The 25,911-nt window shown below is 36.9% G+C and overlaps 1 protein-coding gene across 1 annotated transcript in view; it reads left to right on the plus strand.

The window, feature by feature from the left end:
- The window catches only part of afg1lb (AFG1 like ATPase b), a 261,074-nt gene that overhangs the window by 142,657 nt on the left and 92,506 nt on the right, over positions 1-25,911 (plus strand). Inside the window, exon 8 of the mRNA XM_039749760.1 lies at positions 19,490-19,572. Within this exon, the coding sequence (XP_039605694.1) occupies positions 19,490-19,572 (83 nt within the window). The remainder of the gene's footprint in view (positions 1-19,489; positions 19,573-25,911) is intronic.

Consider the following 25,911-nt stretch of genomic DNA (forward strand, 5'->3'; position numbering starts at 1 on the left):
ATAAGGTCCAAATTGATACTTTTTGCTTTATCTATAGGGGAATTTCATACAAGCATACTTTATTATTTATTGCTTTTCTATGTATATACAGTATACTATAACATTTAGATTTCATCTCCCCTTTTCATGTGGCCATAACTACTGGGTAAAACTCCATCCATTGTTGCTCCTTCTTAATTCATTTTAGCTTTACGAAGACTGGATCCAGCATTGTTGGAGATAAGGAAGGAAGCAGCTCTAGGTGGGGTGCCAATTATTAACTTAGCACAAACACATTGAGCCAATGTACAGTAACACACAGACAGTGACCTGGCTTGAATTCAAACACACTCAGTAGCTGTAAGGAAGCAGTGCTAACCACTGCGCCTTTCTCATTCCCCCACCTCCCCATTTGAAAACAAAACATTTCAATAGAGTACAACTTGATCAAGCAAATGAGGTTAAAACACCAAGTACAACAGTATACTACAAAATCAATCCAAAAAGAACAACTCCTCATTTAACACCCTTGACAATGAACTATAACAGAGTCAATTTAATACACTCCATTTCTGCAACCGTTTTCAGATGCCATTTGTTTATTTCTTTTTTTTTTTTTTTTTTGGTGATTCTTGGGAAGGACTGCAGTGGGCTGGTGCCCTGCCCAGGGATTTGTTCCTGCCTTTCACCCAGTGATGGCTGGGATTGGCTCCAGCAGACCCCTGTGACCCTCTGTTAGAATATAGTGGGTTGGAGAATGACTGACTGACTGACTGTTAGGAAGGATCTCCTTTTAGTCACCTTTTCAGTAAGAGAACACACAGGCTTGATTTAGCTTTTTTCAGATTCTGAAATTTGAATTTATGCTTTGCGTTATTGCTTTATTTCAATACGAAGTACCAGCCAATGAGTTTGGAGAGGTATGCCTTTTTACAAGTCAATAAGGTTTCTTTCCCTTTAAATACTGCTTTGGTTGTTTTCCAACTACAATCATAATTTTTACCATCAGTAAATGAGAATGAGCCATTTTCAGGGGTGTCTGACATGCCACAAGCCATGGTACCACCTCCAACATTTTTCAGTGATGAAATAGTTTTGTTTGGATTATCGTTATTTTGTTCTCATTTTCATTCTTTCCTTTGCTGTTACTTTGATAGAACTTTATCTTTGTTACTCTGTCTATAGTGCTTGGTGCCTTAACTCAGCAGGACTGGATTGTTGCTGTAGTTTTTACCTAACTCTAATCTGTTTTTTTGGTGTCAATTAGAAATCTGCATCTTGTAGTTTGTCCTTTGTCATTTTCTTGTCAAAGTCTTGCCTGGAAAGACAATTTTGATATTCTACCACTGTACTAGGAAGGTTATCTATCTTTACAGTGATAGTTATTGAAAGTTTTTCTTTATAGCCCCAAACTTTTTTGGCTTCTGATGTGGTTCTTTTCCATTGTTGGTCTCAGTGTTGACAAATTCTAAATATACTGTTGATTTTATTTTTTCTTCAAGAAATTCCAAATTATTGATTATGATGTGTCCATTTTTGGTCTTACAGTTCTTATTTAGTTTTTGTATTCTTTCAGAATTCAAATTGATGTCTCTTCTTTCATGGACAGTTTTGTTGTCTCCAATTTTGGAATATTCTCTATGAAACAAAACAACACATGCTAAATCCAGAATTTTACATTTAAATCTTTAGTACTGTATGTGTACATTTAATACAATGGGAAATAACCAGCAGGTAAATAGCCCATTACACAGCTTACTTAAAATAGGAGCTGAAACACAAAAGAAATGGTGTGCTTTTATTGTAACAAAAATTGCACACTATATGTGTAAAATTTGTTTTTTTTTTTTGCTATTGTCTATGTTTGGATTGGTTACTTTGACCACCCCCCAAAGGTGTACAGTGTACAAAAAAAAAACCTGGTGTAGTATATATGCAAGTGATTGTGATGATGTCCTGTTCAGAAATGGTTCTTGCCTCATGTCATATGTTTTTGAATTAAGCTCCAGCCTCTATGACTTGGTACCAGAATGGTGCATTTGAAAATACATTTTTTAATTAGTAATACTGTTTTTGTTCTCAATTCATACATTTATTAAGTATTGAATCACTTATGCTTAGTACTGTGTGCATTCTTCTACTAGAATGGGTAGCACCACCAAACCCCTATGCATGATATTTAATATTGCCAGGGGACATGTTTGTGAGGAGTCTTCAACTCTTTCTCTGTCCAGAAACTGTACATATAATTGATTTCTATAGGTCTGTGCTTGTGAACTGGCTTTTCAAATGATATCATTTTTTTCATTTGTGTTAAATTTGAAAACTGAGTTATTCATTGCAGTATAGTAGTTTTGTTTTTCAGTGATTTGTACAATTTCTTAGCGAATTCAGTACAGCTGCAACGACAGGAAGTAAAAGTGGAGTAAACTTGGAGGAGTTTTTTGGAACCAGAAATTTCGTACCAAATGGAGCAAAACATCTTTTTTTTAAATAGTTATCTGGCAGTGGAAGAGACTTGTTTCTTTTCACTGTTGTGCTTCTAGAGCAGTGAAAGGCAACCTTTTTCGAGTTGCAACACACTAAGTCCAAAAATTTTCTTCCGCGGCGCACCTGAGGGACTGCCCATAAATAAAGTCGTGACGACACAATCTATGGACAATCGCCAATAAAAACAGTTCATTTTACAAGTTTGAAAGACATTTTATTAATAAAGGAATCAAAGAATAATTCTTAAATTTAATTAATGTGAACATTGAGATTGTTTTTCAGCACATATGAGATTGATGCGAGGATCAATTTTTGAAAGACAGACGTGCATTTCCTTGTCGATCATTTGAAGTCTCTTGCGTTTCTTAGACTTCATTTCCGTAAGTGTTCCGTTATCTGTTTTTCCAACATAAAATATTTTTTTTAAACATTATCTTTTTAATCAAACAAAAATTCAAAAACACTAACAATTTTAAATATTTTACAAAAGTTTTCGCGGCGCCTCTAGAAAATTCCACGGCGCACCGGTTGCCCGAAAATGTCTAGAGTCAGAATGTCCCACATCTGTCTTAAGTCAGTAATCATTTTATATAAATCTCTTTTGTTTTTATAGAAATATATCTGCTAAAATAGAGATATGTGTTTATTTATTGGTGAGACTGCAAAGTAGTTCTCTAATTCTCTTGGATTAGTAATTTCCCTTTTACTCAGTATTAGCATTTTCTCTCTAAGTTGAGCATTGATCAAAAAGTGTTGAGATTGATCTATTAAGAGTGGAAAAAAACATTTTATTAAAAAAAAATGACACTGAAATAAAATATTTTATTTTGTTTGTGTGACCACTCCCTTGTAGCTAAAATGTTTTCATCATTTTATAGCAATCTCTTGGAGGTGTGCAATCACACAAGACCAGGTTTGCAGAATATGGTGGGTGTAGCATCTCTTCAGATTCACAGTCCATGCAGTATATCAGCATTGTTGTGTCAGCATATGAAATTCTTTTAAAATGGTGTGGTGTGAGTACAAGTGTGCTAAAGAAATGAAAAGTGCATTATAACCTTCAGACTCAGCTTGGGATATGCTTCATTTCAAGTCTGAAAACCTCTATTAGATAAAAACACCAGGTATCAGTCAAAAGCAAGTCAATGATTTCACCCTGACAGACTCTCAGACTGGCAAGAAAATGCCAGTCGATTGTATGCTTAGTTTACAATATCAGATATAATTAATATCCTAGCCGTGTATCTAATTGGACTTGTGGATTTGACAGAAGAAACCCAGAGAAGCCACAATTGCATCAACAACATCCTTAGAGTTAAATATGGTAGTGGCGTTCTTCCAGATGGGCGTAAAGCGGAGGACAAACAAACTGTGATTGCCTTCACTACACTATTGGCACTCAGACATATTTTACTAAACTGGAAGAATCCTAACTCTCCTTTTTTAAGTCTGTGGGTAACTGATGTTTTATACTATTTGAAATTGGAAAGAATCAGATTCTCAGTTAGAGGATCTGTGCAGAACTTTTTCAAAACCTGGCAGCATCTAGTCAATAATATTTTAGAATACGCTCTTAAAGCACTGAGGAAGTAATTTTTTTAGCATTTCTTTTACTTCTCCATTCATCTTTATCCGCCTATTAAACTCATCAATTTATGTATGTTTACAAGCTTTAAGTTTTACTCCGTTGGCAATGCTCTCTTTCTCGGGTTGGGTGATTTGTTTTCAATCCTATTTTTTGTAAAAATGGATCTATTTGCATGGAATGATTACAATAAAATCAATAAAATTTGAAAAATAAATCATTTAAAAAATATATGGTAGTGGCAATATTATTCCAAGTAATGATTCTTTTCAGTACAGATTAAAATGTATTGGTGAGGGAGACATGGCTAGAAGAAGGTACAGACTAATATGATGGGAAACAAATTTCAGACTTGAAACTGGGGAGTAAAACTTACCTTCTAACAGAAGAAGTATAGAAGGCAAAAGTTACAGTAGCATCAGTTGCTGCAGAATCCTTGCCATATATCTGTGTGAAATTTGCATTTTCTTGCCCTGCCTGCTTGGGTTTTCTGTGGCTAATCTAGTTTTCCTATCATATTTCCAAAGATCTTTGTGGTTTGCTAACTGGCAAATGTAAAGTTACTCAATGTGGGTAGGCCCAGTTATAGGCTGGCACCTTACTCAGGGTTGATTTCTACCTTTTAACTGAAGTTGCCATGATAGATACTATCTTCTAGAAACCCTGGGTTGGATTAAGTGGGTTTGTAAATATTGTATGCAATGTTATGTTAAAATATATAAAATAAATTTTTTGCAAATAGCACAGTTTGATTATAGGCTATCAATTATTCTAACATGAAACAAATATTTATTGCTAGAAATAATGGATTTATTTTTCAAAAAAGAGAAAAATGAGGCAAGACATGGAAAAAAAGAATTCTGTGTTCTTTTGGAGGGTGCTCTAATTAAATTGTTTTGTGGTTACACATTTCTAGTGTGGCTTCATAGCCCAGGTGGCAAACAATGTGAGGTAAAGTCACAATGACCAAGTATACAGGCAGACTGGATAGATAGAACTGAGAATCATTTATAAATAAAAGCAACATAGAAACCAAACAGAAAGTAATTAGGTCCAGAATGAAGTGGCACATGAATGGTGTACGTCTGTCAAATTGTGTTTAAGAAGTCTTATATAATGCATAAAAGACCTTCTGCTTCGATATAGAGATTTTAGTGATCTAAAGTACGACTTCTTTTTGTTTGTGCTCTTTGAAAATAGCTGTAGAACTCTCCAGTAATTAGGAGGGCTGTGGCCATTTCAGGGACCTCTCCCTTACTCTTAGCTAACATGTCATTTAATTGACCTAAATGGGAGAGGATCCAAACAGCAAGTGATAATAGTTTCTTGTGTTAAGTATGCTTCATTGCTATTGTCTGTAGTAATTGCGGTCATTTTTTTTTTTTTAACAGCATTCCCATCTTCATTTATTGCAAGCTAGTTGTATATATGGGGTGAAAAGGTGGTAAAGTGATTAGTATTGCTTCCTTACAGCTTCAGAACCCCGGTTCTATTTCCAGTTTGTCTCTGTGTATTTTGTGTGGCCTCTCCTTGTCTTTGGGGTGTTTCCGTGGTTATTTTTCCCACATTCCTAAAACATACACGTTAGGTTTAGATGGTGACTCTTCCTTATTTGGCTATATGCATGATTGTACCCTGCTGTGTGCTGCCACCATTTTCAGAGTTGGTTCCTGCACCAACTGGTTTGAAGATACCAGAATAGGTTCTGTGCCATCTGTTTCTGATTTGCATTAACCAAGACGCATAATGAATGGAATTATAAATTTAAGATACATACATTAGGAAACCTTTCAAACACTGACGGACTGATTCTGCAAATGAACAACATTACAGTATATATGACTTTTGATTACAGAACAAGGTCCCACAGTCCAAAGACATGCAGGTTAGGTGGATTGGCATTGATACATTCGCCCTAGTTTGTGTGGGTGAGATTGTATGTGTTCACCCTGTGATGGGCCCATGCCTTGTCCAGGTATTATACCTTCCTTGTTCCTGATGATTTCTGGGATAGGTTCCAGCTGCCCTGCAACCCTGCTTGGATAAGGGAGTTAAAAAGATGGATGGATGATGTTCAGGGAAAGGCACTGAGTGGCCATTGAAACAGCTCATGGCATATGGATGTGCTCCTGGCCATGTTATTGCCCATGTTAAAAAAGCAGCATAGGTGAAATTTGGCTACCTGGAGAAATTCAAAGTTCTAGATGCTAAAATTAGATGCAGAAGTGAGATTCTGGTGTCCTGTGATGTGTTCTATCTGTGCTGTTTGCTGGTTCAGATAAGTTATAGTAGAAGTAATCTAATCTATCTTTTGGGATATCTGTAATTATAATATAGTGTGTAGTGAAAGGGGAAAGAAGGAGAAAATGTAGTGTTTGGTTTGATATTTTGTTTTTGATCTTGGCATGGATCTTTTTACTTGTGTGGTTCACACTTGATTTAGATACCTTCATTTTGAAGGATATACAGGTTTAGACTTTTAGAAAGAAAATTGTGTTAAGGATATTTAACCCCTATCACATACTCTAGAAATAAACCCTAATTCACTACACTGTGACATCCCTTGCTTGCAATAGCTAAGTAGTTATGCACATCATTTTAATAAAGTTAATATCTTCTTAGTCCAATTCAGTGCGGTTGAAGCTTTTGCTGGTAGCATTGGGTTAGAGTGTTCAATCTCATATGCATGTTTTGTAATCTGGAAAGAAGATCAGATATCTTAGGCAAAAAAAATAAAATCAAAAACAAAACATGCAGGCATTGGGAGAAACACCACACAAACAGTGACAGAGCCAGGATTTGAATTTTGTCTCCTGGAACTACGAAGTAGCAGCACTACCCACTTTGGCAATCTTTATTAAATGTAGCATTATTCTATTAAGACTAAACAAACACTGTTAAACCATTTATAAGTACAAAGGTGTGTTACATGGATTAGAGAAATCCTCAGTTCAGAATGGGTTAAAAGGTGCAATTAGATTATATTGGCTAGAAAATGAATGGGTGGGTTTAGGTAATCTTTGAACTTTTTTTTTGCTCATCTTGTGCTATTTTCATGTTAAACAATGAACAACAACATATTTCCTGCTGCAACGCAGACTTTGTGAATATCCTAAAGCAGAATATGAGTGACTTCTGATAAGCCATTATTATTTTTTTTATATACATGGTTGGATTTAATTCAAGGTCACCAGGTATGTTAAGTAAAATTTGTCACCAAAAAAAAAAAAAATACTCTGAACCATTGGTACTTGCATAGTTATTCCGTAAATGTTAGTAATCTTAAAAGTTCCAAACCAACAAGATCTTCCAATTTACTGTTATTTTTCTTCATATACATCTTTTAATGTGTTAACAATTTAGGGAGCATCTGCAGATAATGATCAATATGAACTAATCTAATTCTACCACGCCTGGCACTTAAAAAATTCTTTACGTTTTACTGCAGCCATATCCTTTGAAAGGAAACAGCAGGCCCAACTACAAGGTAAACTCTGCCATCTAGTGAGAAGGTGTAACACTTGGGTACAACTTGTTTTGCAGTAGATAACTTTGATATATGATTATTTTTTGAGCAAAATGTAAAGAATCTGTGCACTTGAAAGACATTCATTGTAATTTTACCCTTCAGTGCACTAAGCAATTGTGGATATATTGCTATATAACTATTTAAGTACAGTTTTCAACAGATGTGTTAAAATAAATGAAACAAATAAGGAACCTTGTAGAATAAGCAGTCATTGCTCTACAAAGTAAAGGATATTAAAATAGGGGGAGATTCTCTTTATTCAATAAGTAAATTAAAAATTCTTTATAGTGTAGTCTGTGATTTATGCCTTTACTTCTACCATTCCTCTACAGTTTTGGACCTTAACTGAGTTTCCAGGAGCAAATATCTTAAGGAAATGGTGTAGAATGTGGCATTTTACAAAAAGAAAGACCCTTATTTTTATGTTGTATTGTAAGATGCCACTCTTCATTTCACTATTTCCGTTTGTTTGCAAACTGCTATTTTACTGAAAGTGAAATGTGGAAAACGTCTGCAGTGCATAGCACACAATGCTGTACAACTGAGTTGTTATGTATTAAACAAGTTTAAAAGAATTTCCATCTTTTGCTTTACGAAGTAACAGATTATGCTGAGAGCATAATTGCATAAAGAATAAATTGCCTGTAGAGGGCTGTTTATATACACATTGGATGCATGTACTTTTTAAACACTATTAAAACAAGTGTCATTTTATTTTGTGGAATTTTACTTCTCTGTTACGCTGCACTAATATAACCTGCATTTATTGGCTTTCATTAGAGGACTTTTTGAACTCTTAGTCCCAGAGTCAGTCATTTGGTTAAAATATCAAGGGCAGAGTGCTGAATCGTACACATTGGCAGAATTTAAGTGCAAACTTGATTTTTCAGATACTTTTTCAGAAGTATCAATATCTTTTAGGAAACTGTGATTTTTCTCACAGTTGCATTTATAGCCTAGCTCTGAAGAAAAGCAAAACTGAACTATGGAGAAATAATAAAATGTCATACATGAAGGAAACCTTTGTAAAATTTAATTGTGATGCATCTATTTGACACAGTAATTACAGTTGTTACACTACAAAGTAAAGAAAGTTAAAATAAGGAAAGATTGTCTTTATTCAATGTGCAAATTACATGTTGTCTTCATTCTTGGACTTCCAATATGTTTTTATCTCTCTGTAGAAGTTTCACTTTTTCCACATTTTGTTATGTTACAGCCCTATTCCAAAATGGATTAAGTTCATTTTTTTCCTCAGAATTCTACACACAACACCCCATAATGACAACGTGAAAAAAGTTTACTTGAGGATTTTGCAAATTTATTAAAAATAAAAAAGCTGAGAAATCACATTTACATAAGTATTCACAGCCTTTGCTCAATACTTTGTCAATGCACCTTTGGCAGCAATTACAGCCTCAAGTCTTTTTGAATATGATGCCACAAGCTTGGCACACCCATCCTTGGCCAGTTTCACCCATTCCTCTTTGCAGCACCTCTCAAGCTCCATCAGGTTGGATGGGAAGCGTCGGTGCACAGCCATTTTAAGATCTCTCTAGAGATGTTCAATCGGATTCAAGTCTGGGCTCTGGCTGGGCCACTCAAGGACATTCACAGAGTTGCCCTGAAGCCATTCCTTTGATATCTTGGCTGTGTGCTTAGGGTCGTTGTCTTGCTGAAAGATGAACCATCGCCCCAGTCTGAGGTCAAGAGCGTTCTGGAGCAGGTTTTCATCCAGGATGTCTCTGTACATTGCTGCAGTCATCTTTCCCTTTATCCTGACTCGTCTCCCAGTTCCTGCCGCTGAAAAACATCCCCACAGCATGATGCTGCCACCACCATGCTTCACTGTAGGGATGGTATTGGCCTGGTGATGAGCGGTACCTGGTTTCCTCCAAACGTGACGCCTGGCATTCACACCAAAGAGTTCAATGTTTGTCTCATCTGACCAAAGAATTTTGTTTCTCATGGTCTGAGAGTCCTTCAGGTACCTTTTGGCAAACTCCAGGCGGACTGCCATGTGCCTTTTACTAAGGAGTGGCTTCCATCTGACCACTCTACCATACAGGCCTGCAGAGATGGTTGTCGTTCTGGAAGGTTCTCCTCTCTACACAGAGGACGTCTAGAGCTCTGACAGAGTGACCATGGGGTTCTTGGTCACCTCCCTGACTAAAACCCTTCTCCCCTGATCGCTCAGTTTAGATGATTCGCCAGCACTAGGAAGATTCTTGGTGGTTTTGAACTTCTTCCACTTACGGATGATGGAAGCCATTGTGCTCATTGGGATCTTCAAAGCAGCAGAAATTTTTCTGTAACCTTCCCCAGATTTGTGCCTCGAGACAATCCTGTGTCTGAAGTCTACAGACAATTCCTTTGACTTCATGCTTGGTTTGTGCTCTGACATGAACTGTCAACTGTGGGACCTTATATAGACAGGTGTGTGCCTTTCCAAATCATGTCCAATCAACTGAATTTGCCACAGGTGGACTCCAATTAAGTTGCAGAAACATCTCAAGGATGATCAGGGGAAACAGGATGCACCTGAGCTTAATTTTGAGCTTCATGGCAAAGGCTGTGAATACTTATGTACATGTGCTTTCTCGATTTTTTATTTTTAATAAATTAGCAAAAATCTCAAGTAAACTTTTTTCATGTTGTCATTATGGGGTATTGTATGTAGAATTCTGAGAAAAAAAGTAATTTAATCCATTTTGAAATAGGGCTGTAACATAACAAAATGTGGAAAAAGTGATGCACTGTGAATACTTTCTGGATGAACTGTAAATTGCTGCAGAATATCAGGTTGTAAATTATTCATGTTCCCTGAAGAAGACCCATTTTTAATATTCTGGTATTTCCTTTCTTTCAGTTTTTACTAATCTAAACTTTCAATTTAAACCTCTGGTAGTTTACTGCTTACCTTTTAACTATTTTAGTTCATTTATTACATTTCAGCTGATTAAATTAGAAGAAAAACTGGAAAAACTGAGGTGTTCTAAAACTTTTGACCAGTAGTATACTCACTCCAATACCTTCTTGGAGAAATGCAAAAAGTAAAGATTCATTGCTGAAATTTTACAGTAGACACATTAACACATGTCAAGAATCACCAGAATGATTCAGCAGCCTTTTCAGAGATTGTTCTATGGATAGATAAAAGTGAATCATATTGGATTACATGGGTCCCATTATTTATTGCATAAACATAGAAAGCCACAGTAAGTAAATCATACCATCAAACATGGTGGTAATAGTGTTAGGGCTTGCCATTACTGTAGAAACCATGAATTCTGCTCTGATGAGAAAATTCATTAGAAGAATGTCCAGTCATCTGTCTGTGACCTGAAGCAGTTTGTCGTCATGCAGTAAGACTGTGATTCGAAACACAATAGTCCACAGCAAGATGGCTAAAAAGATGCAAAGTTTTGAACTGGCCTAGTCAAATTCCTGATCGAAACCCATCAGAGTTGCTGTGGCAGGACCTAAAACAAGCAGTTATTGCTCGAAAACCTTCCTATGTTTCTGAATAAAAGTTGCTATGCAATGAGAAGTGATGCAAAATTACACCTTTTATTGGCTAACTGAACAGATTACAATATGCAGGCTTTGAAGGCTGCTCAGGTCCCTTCTTCAGGCAAGTTCAGACCAATAAAAGGTGTCATTGTGAGTCACTTCTCATTACATTAATGATGGCTAATACGGTACACCACTTGCCAACTACAGTTACTCTGCAAGAAAGAGCAGTGTAAAATTCCTCAACAGTGATATGAAAGACTAATATTGAATTACAGGAAGTGTGTGTTTGCAGTCATTGCAGCAAAAAGTGGTGCACAAGTTTTTTTTTTTTAAGGTGGAAATTACTTTTTCTGCTCAGTGCCAGCCGGTGTTGAATAACTTTGTTTATTAGATAAATTTGTTTTAAAAAATGTGCCATGTGCTCGCTCTGATGTTCTTTATCTAATGATAGATTTTGGTTAAAGACCTCAAAACATTATTAACCATTCAAATAGCAGAGAAAATTATAAATAATTGAGGGAAAAATACTTTTTCATGGCATTATATACTACATAATGTCATTGTGTTACTATTCATTGGAAAAGGCATGTATTGCAAAATTAGTTGAATATTATTTTTACATCCCTGACCTCGTTTTTTTTTTATTATTCTTTCCATGTTTAAGAACTGTTTTGGTTGGCTTTGGGAGTGACAATCAATGGGAAAAATGTATATTTTAATCAAGTCTATTTAAATGTGTGAAAGAATCTTAGCAAATGAGCAGTAGAGAGAAAGTTTTAATGAACCCTCTAAAATTAAAATCTGATTCTGATGACTGATGATGCCATGACATTCTTGTGTTATAAATAGCAACCATACTTGATGAGATTATGACTGATTATATTTCATTTTCTATAGGCCACCAAACAAGTCCTATGTGTTCAGCAATGCTTAAAACGGAGATGATGTGCAGTACCTGACAGTGCAGTGTGATGTTAAAACTGTTTAGATTTAAGATCAGCACAGGGTTGCAAAGGTTGATGAAAAGACATTTTCTTTTGTGTTACAATTCATTGAGTGTCAGGTTGTAATTATGACTGATTCAACAAATTGCTTTAGAATAGGAACTCGGTTCATTAAAACATGGATCAAGATAAAAGTTGACAGCACAGAAGAATAGAATATTTCGGTCTTCTAGCTTTGTAGTGATTGCTAATTATTCGCAGATCAAGGAGGATGATAGCTGAACTTCACTGATTCCATAATTTGCTAGAGCTGTTAGTGAATGCTTATACTGATTGTTTTAGCTCAGTACACTTGGCCTTGCACATAGCAATTGAATGTATTTTTAGCCAACATGTATGTGCTTGATATCTACCTGTCTTACACACTTCACATTTTATAACATTATAGGTGAACAGATTACCATGACTGTTTCAAATCGGTTATAAATGACTAGTAATTACATGGAGTTTCATACTTTTGCACTGTGAGACACACATATCTGTTAAAATTTTTTAAAGTCCATATACTCCATATAGAGTTGCCTACCGTATATTATTTTCCAGAAATATAACCTCATTAACCAATATGCTTGCGTTATAAGAATTTTTTTGCATACTGTAGTGTGCTTGGCTAGTAACATCCTTAAGGAGTGGCCTATGAAATCAACAAGCTAATTAAGAAAATAAGCTCAGTGATATGATGTGCTCTTAAGCCAGTGGAGGTATTAGTGAAGAAGAAAATGACAACAAAACTTAATGCCATTATGAACAAAGCAGTACATCCTATTTCTGACACATTAGCATCGTATACTTTGAGCCAAAAATTATTCATCAGAAGTATGTCAAGAAACACTGTTGGGGCGTCTTTATAGTTACGGCAATACACTGTCATAATGCCTCACTGTGACTGTGATTGCTCAAAAATGTAGTTTTCTTTGTAATTCTAGTGTGTGGGAGAGTTGGAATATTTTTATATTTTTAGAACTTGCTTTTGTTTACTGTTAACACTACAATTTCACATCTCTGGTAGTGTGGGTTCAAATTTCTCGCTGGTTACGAGTTATATGGGATTTGTATATTCTTCCTGTATGTGTGTTTTGTCTCACATCTAAAACACATGAAAAATGTGTAAACCAAGGATTTCAAACTCCAGTCCTGGAGAGCCTCAGTGACTGCAGGTTTTCATTATAACCCATTTCTAAATTAATGACCTGTTTTTGTTGCTAATTAACGTCTTTGGAATTAATTAATTAATATGGTGGTGGCCTCAGGAATGTTGATTTGCTCAGATCTCCAAAACATTTTAACAGTTCTTTTAGAAAAGTAAAGAAAAAATCAACAATTTTGAAAACGTCTGCTATTGCACAATGAGAGCAGCAACAAGCCATGGAATTAAAGAATGGGTTTAATTAACAATAAGACTTGGTGCCTAATTAAGCAACTGGTTGGAGTTTGAGGACCTGACTTAGTTGGTCTCCTGTTGGCTCACTCACTCACATAATATTAAGTATGTGTTTTTAATGCGTGGCTTATCATTGTACAGTGGAACCTCGGGTCACAACCTTAATTCGTTCCAAAACTCTGGTCACAACCCAATTTGGTCGTGACTCAAACTGATTTCCCCCATAGGATTGTATGTAAATACAATTAATCCATTCCAGACCGTACGAACTGTATGTAAATATATATTTTTTTAAGATTTTTAAACACAAAAATAGTTAATTATACCATAGAATGCACAGTGTAATAGTAAACTAAATGCAAAAACATTGAATAACACTGAGAAAACCTTGATAAAAGGTGAAAACTAACATTGCAAGAGTTCACGCTACAGCTTTACAGACTGCTCGCTGTAAACACTTTTTTGAATGAGTTTTAAGCACAGGGAAAAAAATGAAAATTTGAAAAATCCTTAATTTATACAAAAACTAACCATAAACAACCAAGCAAACTGACCTTGTATGAGTCGAGTTCTGGCATGAAGGAAGTGAGGAAGAAGAATTAGCCACTCGTAGAAGGATAGTTTTGCAGCAAATCACCGTGACTCTTTCTAGCTTTCTCGCATAACATCGCTTCACTTACTCTATTCCCTGCAAGTCGCTTCTCATTCAACCACGCTAGCAACAGTTTTTCCACCTCTTCCAGCACCTGAGGTCTCTGCTTGGTTAGCACTGTAACTCCTTTGGCAACATCAGCTGCTTTAATGGCCTCTTTCTGCTTTAGAATAGTCAAAATCATAGATTTTGACTTCTTGTACTCAGCGGCAATATCAGTAACATGAACGCCACGCTTATACTTTTCAATTTCTTTAATTCGATTTCAATTTTCTTCAAACCTTTCTTCTCATCAACACTACCACTCTTCACTTGCTTAGAGGCCATGGTTAATTGCAAAATTAATGCAAACATACACAAAATAGAGCACAAATAGTTCACAGCGAATGCATGCATGTGGTGCTGGGCGATATGATGATATATATAGTGGGGACGATAGAAACGATAGAAGAGAAATAGGACGATAGACACTTTTCTATCGTTTCTAACGTAATTTTATCAATTACTAAAGAAAATATTGCATTAAATAGGCTATGACAAATGAATGATAATGTCTTGTCGCTATGCAATGCATACTCTATTCATCTCTTATATAAGTGATAATCAAGAATAAAAATGAACTTTTTCGCAAAGAAACTCCATCTTGTGGTTTTGTGACAGTTCAGTTAAATGTCACTTCAAAATAAAGTTGCAAAAAAAAGTATGCAATGATATTTTTGTCAAACTTTTCAGAGAATAACTGGAAACGTACTTTATTGTGGGTGGTATATCGTGATATATATCGTTATTGTGATATAAAATAATCCATATCGTGATATATGATTTTTCCATATCGCCCAGCACTACATGCATGTATGACCGAGAACAATGTACAGGGAGAGACTGAACACGTGCGGAAATCATCGGCGCATACGAACCGGAAGGGAAACTGGCTTGTTTTTCACCTGAGTGTGTGGTCATGAACAGATGCAAAAGTTTGGCAAACTTTTTGGTCGTAACCCGATTTGTATGTGTTCCGAGACGTTCGTGAACCGAGGTTCCACTGTATATGTTGTTATGTATGTATATGTGAGTGTGTATATGCTCTGATTTTCACTAAAAAAAACTCGATCAGCGATTGGTAAAAAGGCAGATTGACAAAACTGATATTTTCAGCCCCTTCTCCTTTATGTGAGGTAATACAGTAGATGAGCCAGGAGAGAGTGGATGCGTTGGTATATTAGGCTTTACGGTAAAGAAAGTGGAGTAATAAAATGAAAAAAAGTCATTGGAAAAGTTGTCCTGTGCAAATAGAAAAATGGCAAGAAAAGGAATTCAAACCTTTATTTTGTCCTTTAAATTAAAATAGACACTGCTTGAGTTTGGACAGTGTGCTTGTTTAAAATGCAGAAGCTTACACTTTCAAGTGGAAAAAGAAAAGATAAGGATGAATTTGAAAGTGCTACTTTGTATGCAGTTTTTTTTTTTAAGATTTGTTTTGTATTACTGGTTGCTGTATGTCATACATCATACGTTTTGGTAAGAAACAAGTACTACATAATTAAAATGGTAATCCATATACATAATTATACCTCAGGAATTATGAATATCTAGCAGATATGCTGAAGAAAAAAACACAGCTGTATAGTAAGTGTATATTTTAACAGCAAAATGTTATAGTGCAATTAATGATTTAAAATTTAAGCACTGTTTAATTGCCAATATTAATTAAGTGATTGTGTGAGAATATATACATATATATATTTTTGTTGTTTGAGAAATGGTGAAAACTACTTTTCTTAATTAAGCCTTATTATATATATTTGTACTTGTGGCCCAGTTCTACCCTCTGGAAATGACCTTCTATCTGCCACAGCCAGGTGTTATGTGGCTGTCCCCTTGGCCTGGTCCAGCCGCTTAGGTCCTCAGCAATGAGTATCCTGTGAGACGGATCACCCTCATGAAATCGTTCCACATGACCATAGAGCCATAACTGACACTCCCTCACAATGTAGGTAATGTGCCTCATTCCATGAGCAACCACTTGTTTTGACAAAAAGTCAAACAAGTCGTACCCAAGGAATCTCCAAAGAGACACAGTACTGAAGGAGTCCAGTCTTCATTTGTGGTCACTGGATAGCATCCATATCTCACAACCATACAGCTTAACAGGAAGCACCAGGACTCTAAATAGTTGGACCTTTGTCTTTTTGCAGGGATTTCGAGAGTGCCACAATCCCTTTTCCAGCAACCTCATGACCATGCCCATGCTCTCCCAGTCTGTCTGTTGACTTCATAGGAAGAATGTTGCTGCTGAGGTAACTAAACCTCTCGATTAGGTTGACATTTCCTCCACAGACAGACGCATGGCTGATGGATGTGCTCAAGAGGTTAATAAAGGCCTGGATCTTCTTTTTTTTTTTGTCCACAATCCAAGGCACTCAGACTCCTCGCTCATGCTCTTGGAAGCCCCCATCAGAGCCTATTTTGACTGCGCAAAGATCACATCACTGTCAGCAAAGTCAAGATCAGTGAATCTCCCTTCACCAAACATAATGTATATTTGTTTATATATATATATATATATATATATATATATATATATATATATTGTGGCAGTAGGGGCAGTAGTGCACCCTTGAACCCTCAGGTACAACTCCAGACACCAGGTAAAAGTCAAGACCTTTTATTTATCTTTTCCTCAGTGCACCAAGCACCTTCCCCACTACTCATTCAAACCACTATCAATACTATAACAATAAACACTCCTCCTCGCCCAGACACTTGCTCCTCTACCTCCCAGCTCAGCTCAGTGTCTGGACTGAGGCAGCGCCCTTTATAGCCCCTGACCCGGAGGTGTTCCTGTCCCAGGAGTCCACAGTTCCCTACTCCTTCCGGTCAGGGCAATAAGTCCATTACTTCAACCCGAGCACGCCATATCTTCCTGTCACGTGACCGTGGCGTACTCCCGGTCATAAGGCACAACAGAGCCGATAAGTCCCCACAGCGACTCCTGGTGGCCAAGGTATCCAGCAGGGCTGTGAATAAACACCACAGAGTCCATAAGGCCCTGCTGGACCTCGGAGCACAATCCCGCTGTCTGGAGAGCTCCTCCTGTCGGCCTGGGGTGCGGACCGCCTCGAAGCCGGCAGTCTTCCACAATATATATATATATATATATATATATATATATATATATATATGTATATGTATAATGTGTATGTGTGGGTTTGTGTATATACAGTATACACAAGCAATATATTACGTATATACACACATATATATATAGATGGATGCAGAGAACAATATTGCTCAGTTTCCATTGACATTTCCTGGTGATGATCATAGTGGTACTATGCTGAGCTGAATTGACCAAAACTGAGCCTATTCCAGTACGCCTTTCCAGCTTCTTATAGGAAATTGCCAGGTCCCCCCAAACCTCTCCCTCTCTGTGTGTGTGTGTGTGTATATATATAACAGACATGTCTCCTTCTTCCCTCACAGCCTGGAGAAGCTGCCCCTTGAGGGCACCCAGCTGAAGGAAGCCCCACCCCTTTCGATCCACAGCACATGAGAGCAAAGCGACTCAGAGATGTTGTTTTCCTGCATTGTGAGAACAAGAGTTTTGTTTCCCTGTGAGCAGCACAAGAAAGTGCCGATTTTAGTTATTTTTCTGTTACTATTTATAAAAATAAAAAGTTTTGTTGCCAGATGGTAACCTCCCTCATGACATGCGATCATTTCCTCGCACTGCTACTATATATATATATATATATATAATATATATATATATATGTACAGTAATCCCTCCTCAATTGCGGGGGTTACATTCCAGACCCTACCCGCGATAGGTGAAAATCCGCTAAGTAAAAACCATATGTTTGTATGGTTTTTTTGATATATTTTAAGCCCTTATAAACTCTCCCAAACTGTTTATAAATATTCCCCGCACAGTTATACAGCATAAACCCTTTGTATTCTCTTAGTTATTAGGTAAGATTCATTGAAATTATGTATGTAAACACACTGTTTATATACAGTAAAAGCTAAATATTATTTTAAAGATATTGAGTGTCTCCGATATCACATATGTTACAGCCATTACGATAGACAGGCCACCAGCAATAAATACATACAATTCAAGAAAAATTGTATACAGTAAATGTGTGTACAGTGACACTAAACGTACGTACATGTACTAAGTACTGTAAGTAGAAAATTAATTATGGTTACTCACCAACAATGACACGATGACTTGTCCGATAACGATGAGTTTAGTTTTTCTGCACAACAAAGGAGAGCGTTGAAGCTCTTCTAAAGGAGCCTGTTCAGGCAAGTGTGTAGCACCGCTGTTGTTCTTCTTCAATCCAAATCCCTAAAGCAGATTCCATCCAGACTACTGCCTTATTACATCCACTTACAACTCGTTTTGCACTCTGGTTAAAAGGATACTGCGACTGTAGATCTTATATTCCTTTCCTTCTTTTTAAATAAAAAGAATCATAGCCTCATTGATGCTGTAATGGCGTCCTACAGCAGTGTAGCTTTTCCCTTCCTTCAACATATCCAAAACGTTTACCTTTTCGGCAATCGTTAATATCTTCTGTTGGCGCTTGGGCACGGCCCCTGAAGCAGTAGCAGGAGCAGATTGTTTTGGAGCCACAATGAAGGGCTTGACTATGCAGCGAGATAAATACAAAAGAACACAAAAGTTAACTCTTTACACAGTGAAACACGTTGATGCTGAATGAGCAAGACTTCCTGGTTAACGCCGTAGAATCAAATTCAGCGCTCCGTCGCTGAGCCATTCAGCACACAGGAACTTAACTGCGTGTTCTGATTGGTTAGCTTCTCAGCCATCCGCCAATAGCGTCCCTTGTATGAAATCAACTGGGCAAACCAACTGAGAAAGCATGTACAGGAAGTAAAAAGACCCATTGTCCACAGAACCCGCAAAGCAGCGAAAAATCTGTGCTATATATTTAGATATGCTTACATAAAAATTCCGCGATAGAGTGATGCCGCGAAAGTCGAAGCGCGATATAGCGTGGGATTACTGTAATGGATATTTTCATTCTGTAAGGAATGTACACAAATTAGTGTACCACAAACCAATTGAGAAAAATGCAATGTGTAAGTGGTAGATATCATTTCCTTTTATTTACTATAATATTCTCAGATGTAAGTTCATTGTAGACCTTTCTTTCAGAGATGCAGTTGTGCATTACACTGTATAAGCATTCATTCTGCAGTGGATTAGTGGTCTGTTTTTTTTCCCCTCCTTTGTCCATGTATATAAATTTGTAAATCATCTTAATTTAAGATAGAATTCTTGATACATTTGGCTGCCATTTTTATTTTCTTGTTTGTGCAGGAATACTGCACAACCATGAAGCTGGATTCCGGAATTGACTACAGGAGGAGACAATTACCAGCAGCAGGGAAACTCTACTACCTGTAAGTTGAATCAGTCTACTTCTATTAAAAGTGTAATTCTAGCCTTTTTTTCATTCTGGATTCAATTGCATATGCAAAGATGGGCCCGTTTTCCATGTTACATTTTTTTTTTGCAAATGCAAACATTTAAAACCATGTGATTAGTTCAGCATCTTTAGGTGCCAGGTAAAAATAAAGTTGTATGCTGCATTAATGTGTAAGTAGTAAGAAAGCTAATTCAATCAGTTACAATTTCAAATTATTATCCTTCTATTGGCTATAGTGCCTTGAATACAGAATATGCCCTATAGCGTTTGGAAGTTTGATATAAATTAATCTTCCAAACACACTCTGTGCAGGTTACTAATAGCTTTAGCAGGTTATTTTTCTTCGACTATATTGCTAATGTAATCTTACAGACACGGCATGCATGTAAACAACTCCTTCAACTCTGGGCTTGTTTAGTGCATACAAAATACAGTTGAAAATTAAGGTATAATTCAACAAGCAAAGTTTTTATTTGCAAGTAAGCAGAAACAAAGTGTTTTGGGATCATCTTGTATTTTTCATTAAATATGTTTGAATAAACTAATGGAACTAATGTATATATGTCTGAATGTCTTGATACCCTGCATTTGACTGTAATTAATCACAGACATTAATATGTCTGCATTAATGAAGCAGTCAAACACACCTCAATAATCACAAACACCTGTGATGCCAATTGTTCCAAACATTATGGTGCCCTGAAATGGGGAAATCATGTAAAAGTGTTGTCATTTCTACATAATATGACTGAAATGTTTACAAATACCCTAAAATTAAAGTCTGCAAAGAGCAAAAAATAACATCTGAATTGTTTGGTTTGTAATTTTAAATGGTGGAGCAGAGGAGTAAATCAAGGAAAATGTGTCTTTGTCCTAAACAGTTTGGAGGGCACTATAGCTATATAGATATACAGGGGTAGACAAAAGTAGGCTTACAGTTGTGAGTACATGAGGCAGGCAATTTGAGCACTTATGAGATTGTCCTTAAGTGCATTGTGCCTTTGTGAATTTGTTTTGAGTTAATAAAGTTAAAAAAATAACTATTATATTAATCATAACTTGCTTGTCTTTTCCTATATGAACAACTGTAAACCTACAGATATATAAATGAAGGACAATGACAAACAACACAAAATTATGAAAGTTTAGTTGAACATTTTCGCTCCTATATACATAACTTCAAAGTTCAAAATGGATAAGTTCTCTAGCTAGTTATTAAACCTCTTGTGTTTGCACTGTGGCATTTATTTGCTCTCTGTGTTTGAGTGTGAAATGTGCAGTGCACTTTCTTACTATCCTTCACAAGGTTTACCTTTCAGATACAGTGACACAAATACAATATTACATTAGTTTTTTTTGTCCTGACCACAGTACTAAATTATATTTAATAGTTCTTGGAATTGAAGTAGGTGTACTTATAGCTCTGCTGTAAGCAATGCTTTATTCTTCTCCTGGTTGTCTCTGTCTAGATATTTGGAAGAATCTTCATAGTGCCTTCTTTTTTTTGTTTTTGTGACCTTTCTACTTCTTTACCTTGGTCAACTCTTTTGGTTGTTTGTGTCATGCAATTTCTTTTGAGGTTCAACACACTGTGGCAGTTCTCTTGGGTCTAGCAAAATCACATTTTCTGAGCAACTGGTGATCAGTCAGTTGCTGTTTTAGCAAGGCAAATTTGTGACCTTTCATACTTGGCCACTCTCAGGTTGAGCACTTGCTATTTTTCAGCACGGTTTGGACAAACTCCAGTACAAACAAATCTTCCACTCTTAATGTCCAGTAAAGTTTCCCATTAGAGTAAAGAGAACACTTCAATCTCTGTTACGCCCACACTCTATATGGGTCTGGCTGTGGATAGCCAAAATTAAAACAAGGTTGAGAGCTGTAAGCTTGATAAGAAAAGAGATTAGTTAGTGTATGTTTGAAGTTTTTAAAGGCTATATAAGAAACATCACCTGGATGCACTGGGACATATCATCAGTGATGTATCCTGAGGTCATCGGGCGTTTCGGGTCTCGCAACATCATACACCCTCGCTCAGGCGACCCAGCCGGGATTGATCACTCCCCAACTTATGTCCCAGTAGCAATCCACAGATCGGCCCTCTTCATCCAAAGCCACCTTGAGGCTTTCTCTGCGGCTTCACTTGCGGATTTAATGGCCCCCTTCCTGGCCGCTCCTATTATGCCCAACCGTGTGAGGACTCTACAGAGTGAGAGTCCTGCAAATCCAAATTTCTATGGGCTCAAAGAGTACCCTCCAGCCTCTGCCCTTGCACTCCTCCACCAGCTCCTGGTACTTGGCGCGTTTCCTCTCACTAGCCTTCTCAATACGTTCTTCCCAGGGCACTGTCAGTTCCAGCATGATCAGTTGTTTTGAGGCCTCAGATGTAATGATCATGTCTGGCCGGAGTGGTGTTGTTATAATTTGCTGCGGGAACTTTAGTTGGTTTCCCATGTCAGCCTGCAGCTGCCAGTCAGAAGCTGTGTAGAAGAAGCCTGTTGTTACTGCCTTTGCCTGGGATTGCTCTCCCGCTTTAACGAAGGTAACTGACTTCTTAGGGCCATGGAGGAGTTTGCTTGTCTTGATGGCTGCAGTCAAGCTGTCAACAACTGACTTGAGCACCTTGTCATGGCACCACCGGTAGCGTCCATCTGCCAATGCCTTAGGACAGCTGCTGAGTAGATGTTCTAGAGAGCCTCTTCCTGAACAAAGTGGGCAGGATGGTGTCTCGCTCTTTCCCCAGACGTGGAGGTTTGCTGGACTTGGCATGACATTGTAGACCGCTTGCACCAGGAACCGGACACAAAAGAAATCTCCCTGCATGATGTCCAACCATGTGATCCTTCGCTGGAGAGCACCTCTGTCACCTCCCCCACCTCTCCCACCTTGTCCATGCATCCTGTTGCCGGAGTCCTACTGCCCTGGTCACTCTCTCTTCCTCCACCCCTGCTCAGACCTCTTCCTGGAGTAGATGGATTCTCTTCTTGCCCTGGGCCTTGCCGACCTGGGTCTTTGGGTAGCCCAGACCTGCTCTACCTGTTGCCACGGTGCCAACCAGAGCCTTCTGTCTCAGACGTGACTCTGCCACCTCCACAACCTTCTCCACCCTCCATTTCCTGCCTGTCCTCACCTCAATGCCAGCTGCTGACAGCTTACAATCCTTGGAGTTCCTATACTGTAGGACTTCACTTCTCTGGTGCGTGCTACCATGAATTCTTCCGTGAGACCTCTAAATGGTAGCTGCAGGATGTTCTTAGTTCCATACAGTACTGCCCTGGTTAGGCTGCATAGGAGTCCCAACCACTTCCTGCTGATCTTTTCAAGGTTCTCAACTGTTGAAAATGGGACTGCATATACCAGCAGAGGCCATAGGACCCGGGGCAGGATTGAATGCTGATAGATCCAGGCTTTAAACCTACCAGGCAGGCCAGACCTATCAACTTTGGTGAGCCATTCCCCAAGCTCCTGCGTGAATTTCTGAATGGCAGCTGTGTCTTTCAGACTTGAGTCAAAGACTTTCCCCAAACTCTTGAAGTAATAGAAATCATATCATTGGTTTCTTCAATGCACATAAGACATGCCTTTTAGTTAAACCATTTGTGCAAAGTACTGTCCTTCAAGATTTTCAGTTGGTGAGTTTCAGCTTGTTGTTTGAGCTGAATGTTTAGCTGGTACCATAAGAATGTGGCTCTGAGATGTCACTGGGTGAATGATCATTCTATGGAGATAAGCCTCAAAGTCTGGATTCTGAGAAGGGGCCCCACCATAGAAAAATATTTTTTAGGAGTTACTAAAGAGCAGCAGCTTTTTAAGCCAGTACTTCTGTTCCAGCCATAGCATAAAATGGATAATGCTAGTCTGTTCTATGATTCTAAATATGTACTGTATATATCAATACATTATTGTTGTTGTAGCACTTTAGACTACATGAGTTTAATATGAATTTTTTCTGAGGAGGCTATTAGATGTTGACTTTTTAAAAGTATTCTTTTCTAAATTCTAAATAGAATGAATGGCAGAGAATTTTTCTTAGTTTCCATTTTTATATCTTTGTGCTTCTTCTTTTATCATATTTGTGAGGTTCTGAAGATGAAGTACCGTGATTTTCTGCTGACTAGCTGTATTACAGTAGCAATCTGCTTCTGTACTGTCTAAAAAACATCCATGATGTCTAGTAATACCATCACCATATTTCATTAGCATGGTTGTCAAATGATTATTTCATTTCACTTGTAACTTGAAATGTTTACTGATCTCAGTTATCTCCAAGCAAATATTACTCATATACAGGAAGTGGCCTTATGCAGCAAGAACCATTTTAGAGTGAAGAGACCCCTGGAATAAATGTTCTGGTCAAATTTCCTCATAAAAACTATAGCAGCTGAAATATTATGATGATTTTGTGACATCACAGGAGGTTGCTGAGTAAAAAAATACATATAATGGTAAATAAAAGATGGTTGCCCTCACAATGATAACAGTTGAGTTGTGTATAACCTTTTTTCTTCTTTTCCCTACATGTGCACTCATAAATTTACACTATTATGCACTATATTCTTAAAGTAACCATGTGTTGTTCCTTCTCAGCAGTTTATTCTATTTGACAAAGATTTTTTTTGAAGGTTAAAGTATCTGATTCATTTAGTGCCAATTTTTTTTTCTTATCTCTTTGCAACACAGTTACTTGTGAATTGACATCTCCCTTATGGATAATGATTTTCTGTTCTTTGTTTAGTAATGATAATATGAAGCCATTGTAATCCCTCATTTTGCTCCACTTATATAAACTGTAATAAGAGGTTAGCTTTGCCCACTCCTACATATAGGCAATTACATTGTTAATATGTGTCCTTACAGACTAATGTAACTGTGGATATGAAAACTTTTGCCCAAGAGGTAAAAAACTATCTGATATCTTGTGTATAAGAAGGAGCTATGTACAAAGAGGATATTATGTCAACACTTGATGAGGAATGTGCATTATCACCCATCTCTAAACTTTACAAAAATACTGAACGATTAGTGATCTGGTCATAGAGTCTTTCACCGCTATTATTGTAAGAAGGCACAGCAGATACATAAAAGGGAAGTCTCTAATTTTAGTACAGAAATTAATGCCCTTTAACAAAGGCTTTAAGAGTTTTTATGCAACATGGTATTCACCAGAATCAAAAAATCATTTTCACATATTAAACAGGTTCCTTTGCAGACTTGACATAGTAACACTTCAAGCGGATGAAACAACCAATAACATATCTGAAATTTGTATATGTCATAAATTAATACAACGTTGATTGTCCTTAGGTCCAAGTAGCTAACCAGTTAAGTGCTAAAGAAATCTCATTGTTTACAGTTATAACCACTCATAATTTTCCATGAAAGTTTTAGTAGTTTCAAAAACAATGTTCAGTGCCTTTTGTATCTGTTAATCATCATTGTTAAGAACATCTGTTTACAGATATGATTAGAACTTTTTATTCAACAAACTGCAAACATTTGTTTTTGTCTTTAAAAATAATAGCTTGGATTATACTATTGTATCCAAGTCTGAATTAACACAATAATATAAGATATATTTGTACTTGGCTATCGTAGAAGACAGAATTTTTTTTTTTTGAGTTTTCTGTTCAGTGTTGCTTATTATTGAGTCACCCTTCATTTTTTTACATTTTAATATGAGGTTCAGATAACTCCTTTTATGCAGATGGTAGCGCTGTACTGCACAGTATCTCTGACAAAGACCATGCACCTCATTGTGTATTATGGTAATGCGTCATTTATTTTTTTAGGCTCAAGATATATTTATCCTATATATATAGGTCTAAATTTCATCAGTTTCCTTTCTTTCATCATTTCTTATAATGAAAATATCTTTAAAATAGGAATAACAAAATACCATGGTTTGAATTAGCTGATCCAATTAATCTATTGTGATCAAAGTGTCAGGACCTGCTTCTCATGTCTACTTATTAATGCCACATACAACTTGACACCTAGATCCAACATATAGCCTCCATGAATTATATATATATATATATATATATATATATATATATATATATATATATATATACATTATGTAATATAAAAATATACAGTATATATACATTATGTAATATAATACACTGTTCTTATATTTAATTAATTCACTTCACGACTGGAACCTATCTAGACCGCACTGACGCAAGGCAGAAACCATCCCTGGATGGGGTACTACTTCATAGATAGATAGATAGATAGATACTTTATTAATCCCAAGTTGAGGAACAGCAAAATAAAATTTTTCAGTGTTGTCTTATGGTTATTTGGCATA

The sequence above is a fragment of the Polypterus senegalus genome, chromosome 3 (genome assembly GCF_016835505.1).
Source record: "Polypterus senegalus isolate Bchr_013 chromosome 3, ASM1683550v1, whole genome shotgun sequence".
Classification (NCBI taxonomy): Eukaryota; Metazoa; Chordata; class Cladistia; order Polypteriformes; family Polypteridae; genus Polypterus; species Polypterus senegalus.